The sequence below is a fragment of the Anguilla anguilla genome, chromosome 5, assembly GCF_013347855.1.
Source record: "Anguilla anguilla isolate fAngAng1 chromosome 5, fAngAng1.pri, whole genome shotgun sequence".
Taxonomy (NCBI): Eukaryota; Metazoa; Chordata; class Actinopteri; order Anguilliformes; family Anguillidae; genus Anguilla; species Anguilla anguilla.
In genome coordinates, this window is record NC_049205.1 from 2,729,057 (window position 1) to 2,750,406 (window position 21,350).

A 21,350-nucleotide genomic window follows, 5' to 3' on the forward strand; every position below is an offset into this window, starting at 1 on the left:
CCAATTTTTTTTTTCCCCCTTTTTTTTCATTCCCGTTTCTCCTTTCACGTTGAGGCACCCAGTACGCTCGCACATATGGTGCCAGAAGCCCCACAGTCAAACATGGCAGCCGCCATTCGCCAATGAACAGCTCCCATAGGAATACACAGAACCGGCAAGCAGAAGCCATCTCCAGTTCTTATATATATATATATATATATATATACTGTATATACTGTATATATAACGGGGGAGTTTACTGTCCTGCACTGTCACAACACCAGCTCCTTACCCATTATACTACACTGCCGCATCACCACGCATAACACACACAAAAAAAAAAAAAACAGGCCTATAATCGCCATGACAACATGCAGAATTCCACCGGTCGTCCTCAGGCTGAAGATCGGAATTACAGGACAGGCACGCTCGTTCATTTGATAAACATTAATTAGGAAGGGTGTATAAAGTTCGGAATCGTCCCGTCTTCCCATTACCCCGGCAAATTTTCCTCTTAATTACCCCTCTCCGGCTAATAGGCCGCACACGGGCAGTTTCATTTTCCTATCACAGACGATCGGCTTCATATAACGCCCAATAAATCTGGGAATCGGTTGCTCTCTTTTTCAGAGTTTCGGCGATAAGACCATGAGGTCCTTTCCAACAGTGCGTTCAGTGCAGGAACCGACACGCGTCTTTGCCATCGCGAGCCAATGAGAGAATCCGTCATCGACTCCCAGTCTTCAGTGTGTCTTCGCCATACCATGAACAACGGGGAAATGTAAACAATTTAAAGTATAAAAAATGTCTAAAAACACAAAATGCAAAAATGGGCACAGAAATAGATAAATGTCGATGTACAAGTGGACTGATGAAAACACATAAACAAGTTGCCATAATATAACATTTACAAATGACATCCCAATATAATACATTGTAACCTTATTGAATGTATTATTATGTGTTATTATTATTATTATTATGACATCTGGGAGAACAGCCCTGCCAGAAACCGAAAATGTAATATGTATGTGCTACACGCTGGTAAACTAGAAAAATTGGCGTATAATTAAAAACAAAAAGAACAAAAATGTTTATGCTAGAAGGAATAAACACAGCCTGAATATACACAAAGCACATGACAGAGTAGGGCCAAATGAGACATAACACATTCGTTCGAAACCGCAATGACGTCTGAACTTGAAGGCGAACAGCGAATTCAGACAAAGGACTGGGGTCATTTTGGCTTCGAAGTCTCAGTAAATCTAAGAAAGACGCAAACTCACCGACGTCAGTCGCCCTTGTGTACAAAACAATGCATAAAATTGACGTAAAAAGTCAAAAGCAAAGTCCACTGCAACCCCACATAACAGAAGCCGCCTTCTGTCCCATTTACAGCGCTTCCAAAAATTGACATGTTCATCAGACATAATTAATCGATCGCTATAGAAAGACAAATCTGTGACCGTGCCAACCGCAGCAGGGGGGCAGACGGAGTGTGGAGGAGAGGTTGGGGCAGTCCCCTAGCAACTTAAGCAGAAACCACGGTAACTGTGCTTAAACCACTTCCATTACATTTCGCTTGCCAGGGACCAGAGGGGAGAGGGGAGACTGTCCAGAATTATTCCTTCCCCCCCCCCCCCCTTTTTTTTTCTCAATAAAATGCGGATGGGATTAAGAGTCCCCTGTGTTGTTGGGTCTAACGGTTTTCCTCCAGCCTGATGTCTCCTGGCTTCCCCGGCCCACGTCGGCCATTTGATCCGCCGTTCCGAGCTGGAAAGGCTTCCGCTCGGATTTCACGGCGACCGCGGAGCCGCGAGCGGGAGATCTGGCAGGGCTCGGCTACTTGGCCTGGGGGAGAATCGCACTTTTCCCGGGCCAAACCCGCCAGCTCTCAGGCTGGACTTCTGGCATTACTGCTCATGCTAAAAACTGTTCCGAACGCGGTCCCACAGACAACGTCTAGCCCAATAAGACCAGCCAGTCTGACAATATCTTTTTGATCGGATGCACATTTGGAAAATACTGTGTTTGTTTTGTTTTATTTTTCTTAAATCTGACAGAGTTAACATTACAGTTAATTTAGAGAGGGAGAGAGTCACCATTTCGATCCGTATCTACTGTTTAACACACATCTTAACCATCATGGCATCTAACCAACTTATTTCTTAGGAGGAGAATAAATGTAAAAGAAGCTATGCTCAGCTGCCAGTTTAGCCACAAGGCATGTCCTTGCCAATTAGTCAAGTATGCCTAAATACAGTATGGAGAAGAATGAAAAAATACCCATGGCGGAAACCAGAATCTACTGTCAAACTTTAAAACTCCCAAAGTTTGCTCCCAAATTATTCATCTGTCCAATTCCTCGATTTAACAAGAATGCCTTAGAGTTTCAACAAGAATGCCAATATTAATTTTGTGCCTTGCTCATTAAACAACTAGCTCACTCACTGAAATATGTACTTACACACTTGTTTTCTCATTCTTTTACATTACAGTATGAGGACCTAATTAACTGCAAGTAAGCAGTGAGCTTCTTAACTGGGTGTGAATGGAAATATCGCAACTTACTGGCCACGTTAATTGAAAGACCAATGTTCTGAGTTTTCACAACTGCACACACACACACACATACACATACAGTACACACACACACACACACACTAAACAAACAGAGAAATACACAGACACACACACACACACACTAAACAGAGAAATACATGCACACAGACACACACACACACACACACACACACTCTCACAAACACACACACACACTAAACAAACAGAGAAATACACGCGCACACACACACACACACACACACACACACACACACACTCTCTCTCTCTCACACACACACATACACACTCTCTCTCACACACACACACACACACACACACACACACACAGTCTGATGAACAGTGGCAGGGCTGACAGTGTGTACTGCAAAGCCGGGGCTTTGTTCAGCCACCGTCACTTTGACGCGGCTTGGCAAACCCCCTTCTTTTCCGCTTTTCGGGAAAAGGACGGCTATTGGAGCACCGGATCGCTTCGGGGGTGTTCTTGTCCCAAGCTAGCATCCAAGCCTGGCCGCTCCACGCGTTGCCTCTCAAGCTGGCATTACTCAACACGGCGCCCAACGCTCGAGGTTTAACCGAGGCGACGCTCAAACCAGGATGTTTCTCCACTCGCGGTATTCCACAGCGACCTCTCGGAGACGAGAGCGGGAGACACCGGAACACCGGAACACCGGCGGCTTCGCTCCGCGGCGGTAAAAATAGGCGCGGACCCGGGTTCGACCCGGCACGGTTACCGATGCGTCACACGGAAGCAGCTGCCCCCCCCGAGAGCGTAACTCTCATCTTCTGAGGCGCATCTTTTGTGAAACGGCGAGGGGTCGCCGAGCATTAATCCGAGGCTCGCCATCTGCTGGCTTTCCGGCGCTCCAGGGCGCACGGCATCGCGCCGATTACGCCCGGCGAATTATGACTCGCCATCATTTCGTCTAATCAATATTTTCACAAAGAATGCGGGTCATGAGACGGGACTGTTTTTTATGTTCCCCCCCCCCCCCATTGTTCCATGTACTACAAAAAAATAGCAGGCTGAAAGCTGTCATGCTACGTAGCTATTGTTTATTTTATTTTTATTTTGAACTCATTTGTTGTTGTTGTTGTTGTTATGGAAACACAGTGTTTTCACAGGCAAAATGTGGATCTTGAAGACCCTCAACAATTAGAGTTCAGGATTGATTATAGGACAGAGGCCTCAGTAGGGACTGTCGCCTTCTTTGATGAGCAAATTTATGCCTGAATGCGTGTCTATCTGTCAACAGCCCAAGAACTCTTAGCCTGCCTGTTAATGGAATGACTCCAGCCTTGGAGGCATTTAGAGCGAGTACCTCTCTGCACTCCGTGTCATGGATTTCAAATTAAGGGTCATGATTTTTACATTAAGGGTCACAAAGGGGGGAACAAAAAAATGTAAAAACAACACAAAGACAGCATAATGAAGCATTCAGTGGCTGTGGAAAATTCCATCAGAGGGAACGGAGAATAAATTAGCGAGACCAGCTTCTCTGCATTACGACGTGTCACTGCGATGAGTTACCGTACGACAGAACGCTAAGAAGCACGGAAGAAATTAGTATTTATTTTGGAAACCCGAAGCGCGTCTGTGGATTTCCGTCCCTCACCTCACCTGAATTATCACGTCGTACATCAGTCGCGTGATTGGGTGGAATTTGTCTCGTAACTTCCAACGCCCAAGGCATCTGTTTTCTATGCAGTGCATTTTTAAGCACACAAATGACGGTGTACTATATCACAGACAGGCAGTCCTAGTCCCAGAGTGCGAGAGAAGATGCTTCTCTCTTTTTCTCCCCCTCTATCTGAATCCTCACGTGTATAATTGGACTGGCTATAATGCTCACTGAAAGGTGACAGCTTATTATTAAGGAAATTATTCTGCAGAACACTACTGCACAAACACAAATTTCCAACAATGTCTCCCTTTTTCAGCCTTACTGCTGACATTAGTATCTTCCAAACTAACTACAAGCTATTGATTTCAAATACAGTCAAATCAAAATTAATTTTGCAATATAATTATACTGTTTTTTTACATTTTGTGTCACAACATATATAAAAAGGGAACAGCTCATGTAATCTTAATTGCTGTATCCAAGCAGCATACGCAGGAAAGGACAATAAAGCATGGTTTTAGTCTTATGGAAACTGCTACACTAAACTATACTCTAGTACAGCGTGTACCTCTGCCTAGATTTCTGCAACACCCTGAAAAATCAATTTCAGAAAGAGCAACGACAGAGATGAGTGCTTCCTTCGGCTGAACGAGACAGATATTTTTGGAACGCATTCAATAACTCGGAAATAATGAACCGGTGACATCACGGTGAATCATCTCCAGATGCAAAAGGCAAGTGTGGATGGGGCTTAATGACCTGGTCTCATAATTAATGTTTTTTTGCGCTCTAATTATGTAAGTGCTCGTTTCATATTTGCTTACACACCTGCGTGCATGTTAGTTTTGGAGTTAGGAGAATTACTGGAAACGGCCCGTTGAGCCAAAAAATTAACACCCTCCTCAGTGACCACGCCTCAATCAGCGCGGTTGGAATTTTACCCCAAATCCGCGCGGACCAAACAGGAAAGACAGACACGCAGTCCAGTCGCGCTGGTTCCCGTCGGAAGGCCCCACGCTGTGGACGAAAATCCGCTACGTTTGTGCTAATTATCCGCGCTCTGGTTTGAGACTAACCTTGCCAGAGGTCAGAGGTCACGTGAGCAGCAGAGAACATCAGCGCCAGGGCCAGTCGGGACCTGACCTCGGCTCCCACGATCATTTTAAGTTTGCTTTTCATAAGCGCCCATTACACCTTAACACCCTCCCCCCCCCCCCCCCCTCCCACAGCCCACAACCCCCCCACCAACTTCCCCTTTTCAACAGCAGCCTCCAGGCTGTTCCACATTCCTTGTGAGGTAGAAACCCCTACCCACCCCCCGATATTACCTCCTTTGAAAGAGGATCCCCTTCAAGTCAAGCGACAGGGCTGAGGCCGGTTGCTCATTGGTTCCCGGGGGAACGAACACCTGGATTTTCCCTCCGTTGACACAGTCGGCCTTTTGTGGGCCCTATCATTCCAAAGCCCCTACAGAACACGAGCTACTGAACGCAAGCTACTGAACATGAGCTACTGAACGCGAGCTACTGAGCATGAGCTACAGAACACGAGCTACTGAACGCAAGCTACTGAACGCGAGCTTCTGAGCATGAGCTACTGAGCATGAGCTACTGAACGCGAGCTACTGAGCATGAGCTACAGAACACGAGCTACTGAGCATGAGCTACTGAGCATGAGCTACTGAACGCGAGCTACTGAGCATGAGCCAATTACGGGCTCTTCCCCTACAGTGTCCAGGGCACAAGCCACCTCGTCACTCCCCCTGTCTGATTTACAAAAGAAGAAGAAATATGTTTTTTTTTTTTTTTTTTTGGAGAGTAAGTGTAGCATCACAAAACAAAAAAAGCTGAATTACGCTCATTTGGAGCATAGAACCAAAACAAAGGCTGTTTACGTCGTGAACATTTAATATTCTGACGTGTTTATGGACAGTGATCAGAACTGCGATGGGAAACTAAGTACGCAAAATATACAAAATATCAAAGTACAGCACTAAGCCAATCAGATTTGAGCATTAATCCGAGCAAAGGTATGTTGATGAGCAAGTGAATGTAAAGCCATCCATGTAAAATAATATGCATACAAATAATTTCCAGATAAAATTGCTTTGACTTTGGAAAATGTACACTTTGACTTACTTTTACTTAATGACCTTCCAGTTTGTTTCCTGATAATGTATCTTATTACCACAGAATCTATGAAAGAGAAGCACAGAATGTAAGGTTTTTCAGGTTGCTAACTTTCATAACTCCTGGTAATGGTTTACAAAATGTGTCATTCACTCACACTTGGTTTTTAACTATGATTTTTAAATATTTGTGAAGTTAAGATACAAAGTGGAACAGATCTAACTACAGTCTATTTTTGAGTCACACTTTTTCAAAACTATTTTTTAATGCCTGTAAGTAATATACTAATTGTAGTCAATATATATATATATATAATAAATCTTTTTCCACTTCCAAGCATTGCACTGACAATGAATATTGTATATTAATGTGTTACTTCTCAATTAAATTTCAATTAACAGCAATATGTTTGTGAGGGTTTTGGGACGAAAAACAATGAATATTTGGGACATTTTTCACACCCATAATAAAATGTGTCTCATACTTTAATGGTGCCAATTTCTTTACAAAATTTAAGTCATGAAAATGTTTTCTTAGATAAGTGTGATTTTTGTGCTGCAAATACCCACAGGACCTTCCAAAACTTTTTGACTGAACATTAATTAAAGACTCACACTTTTTTATAGTATGTCACCAGCAAATGTCCAAATGCTTTTCTATCTCTGTCATGCGGACATTTGCTTTCAAAAATAAATAAATAAATAAATAGCCTCAGCAGTATTTCCCTCAGCAGGAAGAACGATTGCCCACGGCCATATTAATATTTCCAGATAGGGGCACCACAGGGAATGAGAGATTAAAGATTAATTTTTTTTTTCTTTTTTTTTTGTCAAAGGAATTATGTTTTATTTAAAAGCACAATTAATAAAGAGATGAAGCGCACGTGGAATGTTTTCTCAAAGGAGGTCGACATTCTTTCGATAAGAGGCCTTCTTTTGTCAGCCGGTCGTATTGGATTCCCAACTGCCCCGCGCCACCCCGCGCGGCCTCTCTCAAAGTGCCCCAGTTCCCCTCCTGAACCTCAAGGACTGAGAGGCTAATTTCTCTCTCCCGCCCATTTGATCCCATCCCCTAGTCTAGACACCTACATTATTACATTTATTTGCATTGATCTGAAACACTTCCTCCATCAGTCCTGTGCTTCTCGCAGAGCGAAAACCTCAAACTAATCAGAAATGTGCTGAAAATATTTGAAGGACATTTTAATAGTTTTTTATTCATTTATTTATTTATTTATTTTTATTGAAAGACACATACCCTATGTTTCTTCCAGGAAGCAAAAGTCAAGTTAACATTATAATTAATAGAGCAGGAGGATAAAAACATATTTTTTATAATGGCTAAATAATGGACGATGCTTTGAGCTGTCTGCATTCCTGTTAGAGCAAGCACAGCTGGCTGCAAACCTGTTGACAGGACTCCATTAACGTGACCGCTGTGATTGGTTCCCCTAAGGGCCTCTCCGAGCCTCGCCCTCCACTGCCAGGCCAGGCTGACGAGCACCGATTCAGATCCTTACTGGAGCTGCACCACTCTCCATTCATCCCACATTGGACTGGCTATAATGGACTCCTCAGAGATCTGCGCTCGGCTATTTCTGTCTGATTTGGGGATGCTTGCATAAGGCCTCATTAGGTTTGTGTGCGTCCAAGTGTGTATGTGTATGTGTGTGTGTGTGTGCGTGGGTGTAAGTGTGGGGGCATGTATTCTTAAATTAAACCAATGGCCATTCCAATGAAAGAAAAAAAAGAAGTTTGGATGGTTACACAGTGCAAAGCAGTTATCGTTTTATTTTATGTTCCCTAAAGGACGCATATGTTTGTAATATGTACTGGAGGTCATTTTAAGGGTGACCTTCTCTTTTTTCCATTTTTCTCGGCAATTTGGAAAGCCCAATAGCATACGTACATCATCGGTTTTTTCCGAAACCTCTACTGACAAGCATGGGCTCTCTTCCAAAGCATGTGATGCCACACCTCCTTCTTATCGTGCCATAGCACGCAAGCCAGGATCAGCCAATCACAAGCCGGAAAAAAAAAAAAAACACTTCACATGCGGCTCAACAGGTGGACCTGCCGGATCCTTGTTGACCAGCAGGGGTCGCTAGTGAGCGGTGATATATCCCGGCTGACTGAAACCCTCCCATCCCTGGTGACACTAGAACAGGGACCCTGGAGGCCAGTAGTGCTGCTGTGGTTCATTCTTCCCCTCTAATGAGGACTGATTTAAACCTGGGACACCATGGGGAGTAATTCACAAAGCAGGACTACCGAGTTAGCTGGAGTAAAACCCAGAACAGCTCTTTTTACTTCAGTTCATGTTCCAAATATGGAAAAGCTTTACTCAGTGCAGTTATCCAGCTAACTCAGTAATCCTGCTTCCTGAAACAGGGTCCCGATGAGTTAATTCTCAGGCTAATCAGTCGCATTAATCGCTCAATTAGCTATCGGGTAAAAAGGAAAACCAGCCAGATTTGCGCATCCCTGGTGACGCTCGAGCCATGGGTCAATCCCTCTGCAGGGCTGCCAGCTCCCTCAGCACTGACACAGCTTGGATTCAAACCCAAGCAGTGGGGCCCATCCATGCACTAGAAACTAGAGCAGTGCCTTAACATATACCATACCATAGAGCCCACCCATGCACTAGAACAGTCCCAATTGGAACAGTTAACTCCATAACTGCTGGGGTGGCTCATCCAGTTAAGGCTCGGTTCTAGTGCATGTATGGACTCTATGGTCTGGTATCTGTTAAGGTCTGATGGGCAAAGTTCCCTTGAAGTTAACCAATACGTTTACGGGGTTACTGGTACGGAATTAAACTGTGAAACAGACCAAATCCAAGCATTCGCAAAATAAACAGGACGTATGCCAAGCACTCAAATATGAAAGGGAAATATAAACCTCCTGACTCAGCATAAGGGATCGTTGTCGGTGACACGTGATGGGGCGGCCTTGCGTTTCGGCAGGATAACGATGTGCGAAGCAGCGGTCTGCTGCAGACGAGGTATTTGCATAAGAAGGACATTTTTGGCCTGTAATCACGCGCACCATTAGGGGGTTCCCATCTGGGCTGGCCTCAGCGGGAAACGCAGGTCGCCTGAAACGTGCGCGTGGAGAAGCGGAGGCAGAAAGGGCTTTCACGCTTTCCTGAAGTTTTTGCACTTATTTTTTTTTTTTAAGTCATTATCTCTTTAAAATGGCAACCGGGGGGCTCTGTGTTGGAAATTAATGCCTGGGATTGCTTGGAACAGTTTTTTTTTTAATTTTACATTGCATTTTATTCATATACTGGGAATCACTCTGACACACTAAAACGCTCGGTTCTTGGCTCTCGCTAAAATGCTGACTGTCGTTTCCACTCATGCCATTTTCCATTTTCCTGAATATATAATGCAGCAAAAGTCAATAGCCTCAGTAATTTGGGCAATGAAGAGTCATCCTGTAATATTTATGATATCTTGAGGGCACCGGTCCGAGCACGCGTTGTGTCACCTGATGTAAACTAACATCTCGACGCCTTGACCCCCCCTTGTCAATATCCGTCCTCATTAAACTCCACTCTGCTCTCGACACGCGACTTCAAATTGCGTCTTTCAACACCGCGAACGATGCCACTTAGGCCCCCCCCCGGCTCTAATTCATCCACTTATAAGATGTACACGCCCTTCAGGACACCGATAAAACCGCGTCGCGTTTAACCCGTTTCCAAAATGAGCCTTCCCGCTTAACGCCGCTGTCGTTTGTTTCGCCGGCTCTGACAGCACTTTGGCAATCTAAGACAAGGAAGATGGCGCTGGCCAGCTACTCAGGCCATTTCCAGCCTTCCTGTCGGTTGAAAGGAGTTATTGATTTTTCTATCTAGGTTTGAAAAAAAAAAAAAAACTAAAGGGTAGAAAAAAAAATAAAAATAAAGAGGAACAAAGAAGTCTCACTATTTCTGTCCAACTCTGTCTGGCCGGCTACACGGGAAATGGCAATATTTCAGTTACATCCCGAGCTAAAAACAGATCTGACGGAGCGATGCGCCACAGACATTTACATTTTTAGCCATTCAACAGACGCTCGTATCCAGAGCGATTGAAGCTGTATATTTACTGAGGCAATTAAGGCTCAGAACCTTGACCGAGGACACAACAGGCAAGTGCTCCACCTAGGAATCCAAACTACAGCGTTCGCAGCTGCAAGCCCAGTTCGCTAACCCGTTGTGCTAACCACTCAAATTTCCTAATTTAAATATTAAGCTTCAGCGTATTCCAAAAAGTTCTCAATGAATAAAAATAACTGCAAAAACGATGGCTGAGTCCCAATTTAAAGGAAGAGAACAAAATCGGACAGATACGTCAGAGAAAGAAACACTGACAGCTGAGGTAGACGTTTTTAGGGTTCCTCCTGGCAGGTACTGTAAGAAAGAGAGAAAAACTTCTAATTTTACCTCACCATCACCTTTACGCTCAGAGAACAATCCAGCACAGAAATGCGTTTCCACGGCAATAAAGCAGAATCGTTTTACTTTATCTCTGTCAGACATCTGATTGTTGCCGACGGTTCTTCCATTCATTCTTCTGTATCGCTTGCAACACTTTATCAAAACAACAGACCGCCACCCAATGTTTATCCCCCATGAAGAAAGGTCACAGAAAAGTTTGGATTCAGGACACAAGAGTACAAAAAAAGACTTAAATAAATAGCCATGATCAGCCAACAGACAGACTACAACGCATGAGCCAGTTTGAATTCAGTTAGCCAGTTAGCCTAGCTTTGTGAGCGTGGGATGTTAACTGAATACAGTCGTGTGTGTGTGTGTGTGTTTGCTATCCAGAAGGGAGGATTTGCCCCCACCCTCTACCCACTGCGGAACCTCAAGTGTACTTTAAATGAAAAAAAAAAACGTGTATCATATTTTGAACAAGGCATTTTGAATTCATCGCGTTTTTTCCATCTACCTAATCTGTAATAACAAAGCAAATAATAACAGAGTCAAGCGACAGAGGACCATTTTTAAGGGCAAATTTCAGGGATATTGCTTCATACATGGTTTCACCAAAGCTAGGCATCGCTGAACGTGCCAGCCAGCCACGCAGAAGTGTTTATGTCACACATATCAAAGGACTTTACCGCCCAGCTTCACTGCGTCGTGCGCTAATCCGCGCTATTACACTGGGTAGAGGGCCTGAGCTTTACCCGCAGTAACGAACACAACTGCAATGACTCTGGGACTCATAACAAACGTCCATTCCAGCCGTCTAGAGGAGATGTGAAACACAGCTGGCCACAGGATGCCTGGCCATCGTAAGGGCCAGGACTGCCTAAAATCCCCATTCATAATAATAACACTGAGTATGATGTCAAACGTAAGAAGGGTCCGTTAAATGGTCACATGACCTGGAGTGGAGCTGAGGTGGCAGTGCTTTTGTGAAAAGAAGAAAAAATAAAAATACAGCAATGCTGTGCTCACTTCCTTCTTCAACCCCAACACAAGGATTTTTATTTTGCCCTCTAGTTCTCTTGGTAACCGCAAATGCTAATTTGTGCCATGAATTTAATAAACGATACATTGTATAATGAATTTGAGGTTTTCCGCACAGAAAAAGCCAGAACACATTAAAAAAAGTAACCACCGGGGAACATTTACAGTTAGACGAACCAAGAGCAACACGCCTCATAAACTGCACTTGGGGGGCTATCTTAAAACACTTGGGTCGCCAAGCAAACTCTTTCCCTTGGTTTTATTTCACTACAGCAGGACCCTACGAGCCTTTCTATCCTTATGGTCTTGGAAAGCAGAAAAAAAAAACTAAAAATAAAATGGGCGAAATGACAGCATCCTGGTTATTAGAGAAATATAATGGCCTATTTTCACAAAATCGAAGCTAACTTAACTGAAGCTCACTGAACTTAACTGAACAGCTGGCATTCGATGAATGACTTCCAGGTAAAGATTTCACCCTGGAACACAGTGTTAACACTTGATTCATTGAAAATGGACACAAATTGAAAGACCGCTTCAGACGATATCCTGCAGAGGCAATAAAGCATGAGGTTTATTTCTTGGGTAGACTTATTAGATTACAAAAAACTGGGCAGCTTTCATCTAAGACAAAATGCAGAATTTAGTGCACCCAGCAATACTCCAATCCGTCTGACTAATGCTCAGCCTCCGCCTTGATGACTTTGGTCACAGTTTTTAGAAGTATAACCATAAACTGTACAAAAAATAGGGACCAAATCACTGTGACATCACCCACTGACTCTCAATGGGCTTGGTGAAAAGAGTTTTGAAGCCCAGGAAGTGCAGCTTGTGGGCGCCGCCATGCTGTACAAATTGGATCCAGAGACTGGGCAGTAAGCAGAAGGGGGACCCTTATATGGGTCCGATCTCCAGTGAGATACAGTGACTCAGCAGTGACGCAAACTGTCCCTGAATCATCCGCTAAATATTACAACCTTTCCAAATAACACAATAACTTAACAGATCGGCACATGGGGAGACATCAGACAAAGAAAAAACACCCACTGCGACTACATTTTCTTGTGGGAAAAAATTAACAATGTATTTTGACCGCATTGTTACCATTCACTTTCATTAAAACGGGTGGCTGAAACACCTACACCGGAGCCAACAGCACTGGTGCTAGTGAGCAACGTCTCTCAGTAAGACCAGGAAGTGAGCTTTAAAAACGCTGCTTGTGTATAACACATGTACTTTCCCTCACACATTTCTGTGTACCATGACTACACTGTAGATGAATGGGTTAACAAATAATTTAATTTATAAATTAAGTAATTAATAGTTTATTAACTAATCTTGCATTCACAGGTTGCCCAGGATTGTCTAAAATGTGGAGATCAGAATGTATAGGAATAAAATGAAACAAGAGGAAAGCGATGCAGCTGATAAATGTCCATGTATATATCAAATTATATTAATATGCAAAATATGTAAAAATGTAAGTAATGGATAACTCCACATTAAGGTTTGCTATTTTGTTAACAACTTCTATCCTTCATGCAGCGAGTTTAATCATTTTCTCCTTAACATTCTCACTTATGTGCAGTACATGAATATAGAATGAGGGAAAAAAATGTGTCCATGTATTTACTAAGTTATACAGAACAGGGCTTCCATGGTGTTCCACGGGGAACTTGTGCGTAGCTTCAAGCAAATTCTAAAATTGCCTTAGCCTTCAGAGGACCAAAGCTCACTAAAATTAACCCAGATTGACGGAGGGGTGGAGGTGAGGGGATAGTGATTTGTCTTTTTTTTCGTGGCAGACATGACAGGTTAACCAGGCATTTATAGGCTCCAACATTGAGCACATTTTCAGGTGTGATGTAATCCCTGCATAGGGCCAGTACCCCAGGCTGGGGGGTGGGGAGGGGGGTCATCCATTATCCTCACAGTCCTTAATAATACCGACTCAAACGCACACAAACGATTCAAAGAAAGACTGTTCCTTCCTCTGCACGGTTGTTGCTTTTTAAAAAATATATAAATAAATAGCACATATGATGCAATGACTGTGTAAACAGTCTCTAGACATTAACAGACAGTATAACAGATTATTGGAGACTTTAAATTAGAGGTCTCGATTTTCATCCGACTGCTTCTGGTCAACGAACCATCAACTGTTCAGAATCAAAGTAAGTCTGTGGGGTTTGCTCCAGTTCTCTACTTTTTTCCATAAATTAATCAAAATATGAACTGGCTGCTGCAGCTTCTATCTGCATGGAAAATGCTATATATATATATATATATATATATATATATATATATATATATATATATATACATACACATTCATAAGCATTACACACATTGACTGGTACAGTATACAGATTTTTGCTATTCACGCGGAAGTCACTGGCATTACTAAGCAAATGATTTCCTTTATAATTAATGTTAGACTGTCATAAGACTGACATCAATCTCAGAGATTAGATCAGAGCCGAGTACTGGCTCGGAGAGAGAGCACCGCTAGCAGGAAATTCAGGTACTTTTATTCAGCTTTAATCTCCAGTCCGCCAGCGCAACAACCAAACTCACGAATCGCCGTGACGGCAACGATATCAAAAGCGCTAGACGAGGCGGGAAAAAAACATCTCCTTGTTTAAGCACTGCTAAACTCCCACTGGTCTCGTCTCAGAAGCCGGTGAAAAGCGGCGTTTTTCCCCAAACCGAGTTCAGGCTGGATGCAGATCCGTCCACGTCAGGCCGAGCGAAGCACACGTCTGATAGCACGCCGTCCTCGCTGTCACAGTCGCGGTCTACATCAGGGGATCCACGTCATTTTGATTCATTTGATTTAGAAAACCTCCATGGATCCAGAGAGCAAATATTTGAATGGTACAACCTCGCTTCTTCCTGCACGCACCGAGCAGAACTCCAAACAAAAAAAAGTTTTACAGCCAACCATATTTTCAGGCAGAAAAACATAAAAAAGAATAGCAAAGCTAACGTTGCTCCCATCTGCAGCCATTCATAGAGGTAGCACAGTTACCTAAAATCTGTAGCTTTTGAGTGAGATTTGCTTTGTTAGGGTTGGAGTGAAAACCTGCAGGACGGTAGATCTCCAGGAGCAGGGTTGGTTACCACTGCTTTAAAGAAACTAAAATACGCGGGTAAAAATATTGTTGTAATAAATCCCTGTTTTTTGGTGGGCCGTCCCGAAGGACACAACCCATGCTGCTAAAACTAATTGGTGAGCCGTCCCTTAGCGAGACCAATCCCACAGCTAAGAACTAATGCACATTTGGTGGGCCGTCCCAAGGAGATTCGGAGCACGGTGAGCTTCAGCTGAAGAAAAATCGGCTCCAGCGAGCAGGTGCCGCGCCCCGCCCACTTCTCATTCCGCCCCGCGTCCCCTACACATGACTGATGGGAACTGCAAAGGCCTTGCAGTCAATCACGGAGATTTTGCATATTTGACACGCTTGATTCATTTCCTTGCGTGAGCGCGTTCACTTGAGCTGCAGGGGTAATTAAAAGCATTTGCTTAATTAATTGAGTGTGCTATATAAATAATTTTGGGCGCCGCCTGGCACCCCGAGAGCCATCCGCTCAACACCTCAGACGCCTGTGCCCTCATCGGTAAAACGACACTCGCAAAAAAGAAACAGACAATTGATTTCCTTTGTGTCTGTTGATTCTGTTTATTGACATTCGACATTGAGAGAAGAACTCCATTATCTAAGAGCTGTGGAGTCTTGTCCCATCTGGATTAACCTTTTTTTTTTTTTATTAATTCTTTTTTTTTTTTTTTACACTTCAGGAAGTCATTGAACCTCAAATGATCAAGTAAAAACACAGCTGTGTAAACATACTGGGGATTGCTTAAGACAACACAACCGTGTCCACTGTAAGTCACAATGGACAAGAAACAGCCAAAACAATTTTGGCCGCGGACACAAAGGCACAGAGTTCAGCCTCGCTGATAACCTCTATTTCGCGGTAACAATAACAAAACCAGGAATTCATGAATTTAATAACTACCACATGCGCAGGATTATCAAACTCACATTAGAGCCCAACAGGCCCGTTGTGCCTCCAAGGTGTAAAGACTAAGACCTTGGATTAAAGTTTTAATTGACATTTTGTTGGCGCAGTTCGAGCGAATGAATTAAATATGAGGATGCTAAGCGGGGTAAGGACGACCTTCCAACCTCGTTTAATGCATTAGCAGGAAATGATGTCATGTTGTGTAGACTCCCCCCCCCCCCCCCCCCCGCCCCCGCGGGGTGACTGTCGTTCGGCGGGAACCGGCTGCTCGGTGTGAACTCCAATCGGTGGAAAGCTGGCAGAGCAGCGCGGGCGTCTGTCGCCGGCGCGGGAAAAACATGAGCCGAAGAAAAGCCGCGAAAAAAAAAAACGTTTACAGCTCGGAGACGAAGAGACGCACGGGCGGGACGCACGTCCGCCGTCGAGCAGCGCGCGGCTCGTACGTAGCGCTAACGTCGCGGTTTTTGCCACGCGATGGCACCGGACGCATCGCGCCTTGGCGGTAAGACCGATCCGCGAAGACGGTCAGCCACGTGCCGTCTGTCTGTCACCATCCCCTTCGGATGAGAGCAAGGAGCGGCCTAATGTCTTCCACATAAAATGGTGCCTCTTTTTTCATTATTTGGAGATTATAATTAAAATTTTGTTACACATTTATTAAAAGCCGCGAAGGTCGGGAAAAGACATAAGCCGTGTGGTTTTGTCCTCCGCGTGAGACCAAACCAGTCCTGTCACAGGTATAAAAACACTCAGACACACTCTCAGAGCATACATGACAAGTGTGACCGCTCATTTAATTAAGCTTCCCAATTAGTGCAGTGTTTGGATTACAGTGAAACAGCTCTAAGGGTCATAAGGGCTACTACTGACTCGCCTACATCTCCCACAATGCATCACTAATTATATGCATATGCATTGTATACATAATACTGTATACATTATATATTGTATTATGTATACATTGCACACACAGGCACACAGACACGCACGCACACACGCATGTACACACACACACACACAGACACACACAGGCACACATGCACACAATTTTCTTTTTTGTTAGTAAAAGAAACCATGACAAACCTCCCTGCTCTTTGTGGTCCCAGCTGAAATTGGTCCTGACACAAGATGTGACTTATGGCCATGCACTTAAAATGGCCTGGTAGGCTTCTGTTTGTGGTATGTGTGTGTGTGTGTGTTGCGTGAGCGTCTGCCTGTGTGTGTGTGCTACCGTGTGTGTGTGGCGGTGGTAGGGAGTAGGGGGTAGGGGGTGTTGGAGAGGGGCAGGTGCATCTCCAGAGACGTCTGGCTGAATGGTCAATTACCTGCTCCGCCCGTGTGTGGAATGTTCCGGAATGAGAGCGGGGTTGAGCCGGGCGTTCCGGGGGGGGGACCGCCGCGGGCGAACGCGTGGCCCGCGCGCCGAATACCTTTACATCCCGATGCTCCGATACGCGCCACATTACCCTGACGCAAAACCACTTCTCCCCTCACTGCAGGGAAATGCTGTCATGCCATCTGTGATTGCCTGAACCCCCCAAATAAATATACTGGCTATGAATACTATATCTCTCTCTCTCTCTCTCTCTCTCTCGCTCTATGTCAGTTTCTCTATCTCTCTCTTTCTGACTCTCTCTCTCTCTCGCTCTCTCTCTATGTCAGTATCTCTATCTCTCTGTCTATCTATGTCTCTCTCTATGTCAGTATGTCTCTCTCTCTCTCACACACACACACACACACACATAACCATATATATATAATGATCATTCTAACAGCTGTCAAAGTACTACTTTTGCCATTTGGTTTTGCATAAGCGCTGCTACTTCGGGTCAGTGGAATCCTGGGTAGGCAGTGCCCCGCTCTCCCTCTCTCCACACACAGGGCCGTTTGATACGACGGGACGTACGCGGAGAGATATCGACGCCCGCGTATCGACGGAAATGCGCCACGCGATCGCAGCCATGCCCCCCCCCGCTGGGGCGGGGAGAGAGAATATCCTCTCCTTCACAGAGGACGGGGCGGAGGGAGACGCTAATAGGATTAGCCTCCAGCCAGAACAGCGCTCCACGCCCTACGCATCAAAGCCGAGCCCGCTACGAGCCTCACAGAGCGGAGAACGACCCGCTGCGGAAGGGCTGTGTGTGTGAGAGTGTGTGTGTGTGTGTGTGTGTGTGTGAGAGTGTGTGTGTGTGAGAGTGTGTGTGTGTGTGTGTGAGTGTGTGTGTGTGTGTGTGTGTGTGTGTGTGAGTGTGTGTGTGTGTGAGAGTGTGTGTGTGTGTGTGTGTGTGAGTGTGTGTGTGTGTGTGTGTGTGAGTGTGTGAGTGTGTGTGTGTGTGTGTGAGTGTGTGAGTGTGTGTGTGTGTGTGTGTGAGTGCGTGTGTGAGTGAGTGTGTGTGAGTGTGTGTGTGAGTGTGTGTGTGTGTGTGTGTGTGAGTGCGTGTGTCTGAGTGTGTGTCTGTCTGTGTGTGTGTGGGTGAGTGTGTGTGTGTGAGTGTGTATACTGTGTGTGTATCTGTGTGTGTGTGGGTGTGTGTGTGATTGTGGGTGAGTGTGTGTATTTGTGTGTGTGTGTGTGGGTGTGTGTGTGAGTGTGGGTGAGTGTGTGTATTTGTGTGTGTGTGTGTGTGTGTGTGTGTGAGTAGACATGCCAGTGCATTAACGTAGCGTGTACAAGCGCACACGCATGTGTACTGTATATGTGTGTTTGTGTGGGTGAGTCCAGGATGAAAAACACGGGTAGCAAAAGCAGGCAGGCGGCCACTTCACTTCAGAGGAATTGTTACCTCGCAATTCGTTTCTGTGTGACAACGCGTGCACTCTGGTGGGTGTTCAGTTAATTACACGGTAACATTGCAAAGTTTTGAGCATATTCCCTCGTTATCCTGAGGTCCAAGCAAAAAGAAAACACATAAATAGCACAACTGAGCCCACGCCAGCTCAATTTAAACCACCGCAAAATTCAAACTAGCCAGCAGTTTGTAAAAAAAATATCTGCTTTTGCTATGTAATACCGCCTAGCGGTTTGTAATAACGTGATAAATTACCATGTGCTCAAACGGTAACTACAATGTAACTACGCAGCATGTACATCTTGTCACAAGATGAACGATGTTATATAATTGCTATGTAATTACAGACCGCAAGTAAACCCCTGACACTAAACTAAACCCAAACCTAAACCAAGCCATTACCATTTATTATATTACTGCTGTGTAGCAGCCTCTCTCATCCAACGTGACTCGCACAACTTAATGCGTTTTTCTACACAGTATCCATTTATACAGCTGAAGACCCACGGAAGCAATTCAGGCAAAGTACCTTGCTCAAACGGCAATGTCGTACCAGAGAATCGAAGCAGCAACCTTACGAGCCCAGTTCCCTACCCATAATGCCCTTGGGTAGCAGTTACAGTGCCTCAGCTTGGAGCAGCGCTGTACTTACAGTAAAACGCTCTCGTTAAGCCAAAACCACACGCAGGCAGCAGCCCAACAGAGCGGAGCTACGCGGTGTACAGCACGTCACGCTCAGTCCGGCCAAACGCTCGCTATGTTAGCCCTCAGAGGCGTAGCCGCGGCGGCTAGGGAAATGGATTTGTGACCCAAAGGTTGCGGGCTGAGACTGTGTCAGACGACGCCTCAGCCAGTTTAAGCGTAAGACGTGCGATACGAGGAAGAGTAATCGGGTTGAAATCCGGGAGCGAAGCCGGCATGTAATCGCAGACAGGCCTGGATGTGTAATAACCACGTTTACAAACGCGCGTCGCTCCTTCTGCGGCGCGAAAAGCGGTTTTGCGTACGGAGTCAGACAGAGCCTCGCTCGACATCCGACGCTAAACGCTCGGATCGCGGGGAGGCGGCGTGTCGACGGCGTGTGTGCGAGACGCATCGGTGTCACGTCACGGCTTTTGAAACGTTTTCACACACGCACAGAAAAAACCAACGGCTGCACAATGGGCCCTGTTCTGCTGGTCGCCCGGGCGACGTCTGGACTGCGCCGATCTCCATTAACAGGCCAGCGGAATAGAATTAGCGCCCGCTGCCCTGGGGCCGACGCCCCTGACCCCGGCCTGTGTTTCATTTTACCCGTTTTTTTATTTTTAAACTCCAACTCCCCGCCCCCCCCTTCTGAATTCAGAATTAATTTATTCTCCTCAGACAACGGCCGAGGGTGAGCGGCAGCCATGTCAGCCCAGCCGCTTTCAATTTACTACCACCTCGCACCGCGGTCCGTACGCTCCCTGTAGGAAGGGGGGCAGGGGGGTGTGTGTGTGTGTGTGGGGGGGGGGGGGGGGTGTTTAAAGAGCCAGAGGAGGAGGAGGAGGAGGAGAGCTTACCCAGCACCGCCGGGGAGAGCAGAGCGGCGAACAGCAGCAGACGTGTCATCAACATGGCCCCCGCGGAGTTTCCAGCGCCAGCGTCAGCCATCCTGATACGGCCCGAGCAGGCCAGGGTTCCGGCGCTCCTCCTGCTACTGTTCTACAGGCCTGTAAGGGCACACACACACACACACACACACACACACACAGAGTCAAGGGCACTGTTTATCCTCTCCTCCAGGGACAAAGTCTCATTTTTCAAGAGCAACACTGGGGAACACATTTAGGAGAGAGTCTTCATTTCTTATTATTCATTTTATTACACGTGTATACACAGCATCTGCAAGTGCTCTTCACGTTTAAGAGACAAAAAAGGTAATTCTTGATCTGGAGACGGCAAAGAACGTTCTGGTTAGATTGAATCTGGGTAAATGTAGCCTTGCTGTGAACCGCTCCTTGTTCAACATCTAGTTTGAGTACATGGTTAAGCACGATATGAATATCCGTCACCACAAAAATAAATACATATATGGACACTGTGTTGCCCAAGTGAGGCATTTGCTGTTATTGGATAAGAGTGTCTGCCAAGTTCAGCGTAATTCATGGGTGATACCTGGTGAGGAAATCTTCAAAGGTCTGAAGTCTGTCCATGTCGTGGCTCATTACAAAAGGGCCTTTGGTGCAGATAAGTGTTTTACATGGCCCCCGTCCCACAATGCAGTCTGGTACAGTACATTTCTGAACTTCCATGCCCTTCTGAACTTCCGCATCTCGTGAAAGAGGTCTGAATTAATGATCTTCCACGGCGTCCGTCTCTTTCTAAACGGTTCGTGACATCAGACTGTTTCTCTCGGACCCGGCACTACCCGCCCAAGCTCAGCGGCTAGGGACTGACATTCCGGAACCGAAACCACACGAACGATCCGGTCAGCGCGCTGGCCTTTAAACGAAAAACAAAAAAAAACACAGAAAGACCGCAGGGCTTGATATAATTTGTTATAACATTAGTCATGACTAATCTCAGCGTGTCAGACCAATGCGTCTCGCAGAGAGACTGCAGCACCGTCCCGCTTTTCAAACTGCTTTTCAAACTGGGAAGCATTTTAACACAGGCAGCGCAGCAGTAAGTTTGCAAACTTTCCCTCGAAAAAAAGTTTAAACTCAAAGGATTAGCTATCTGAGGAATAAGAACAATCACCGCGAAATCTGGGGTCGTGCCAGGCGCTC

At 45.4% G+C, this 21,350-nt stretch overlaps 1 protein-coding gene across 11 annotated transcripts in view; it reads right to left on the reverse strand.

Annotated features, from left to right (window-relative positions):
* Window positions 1–21,350, reverse strand: part of adgrl3.1 (adhesion G protein-coupled receptor L3.1) — a 223,943-nt gene that overhangs the window by 143,930 nt on the left and 58,663 nt on the right. For all 11 annotated transcript variants that reach the window (XM_035417534.1, XM_035417525.1, XM_035417533.1 and 8 more), the window contains one exon: window positions 20,142–20,291. In XM_035417534.1, the coding sequence (XP_035273425.1) occupies window positions 20,142–20,232 (91 nt within the window). In that variant the 5' untranslated portion in view covers window positions 20,233–20,291. The remainder of the gene's footprint in view (window positions 1–20,141; window positions 20,292–21,350) is intronic.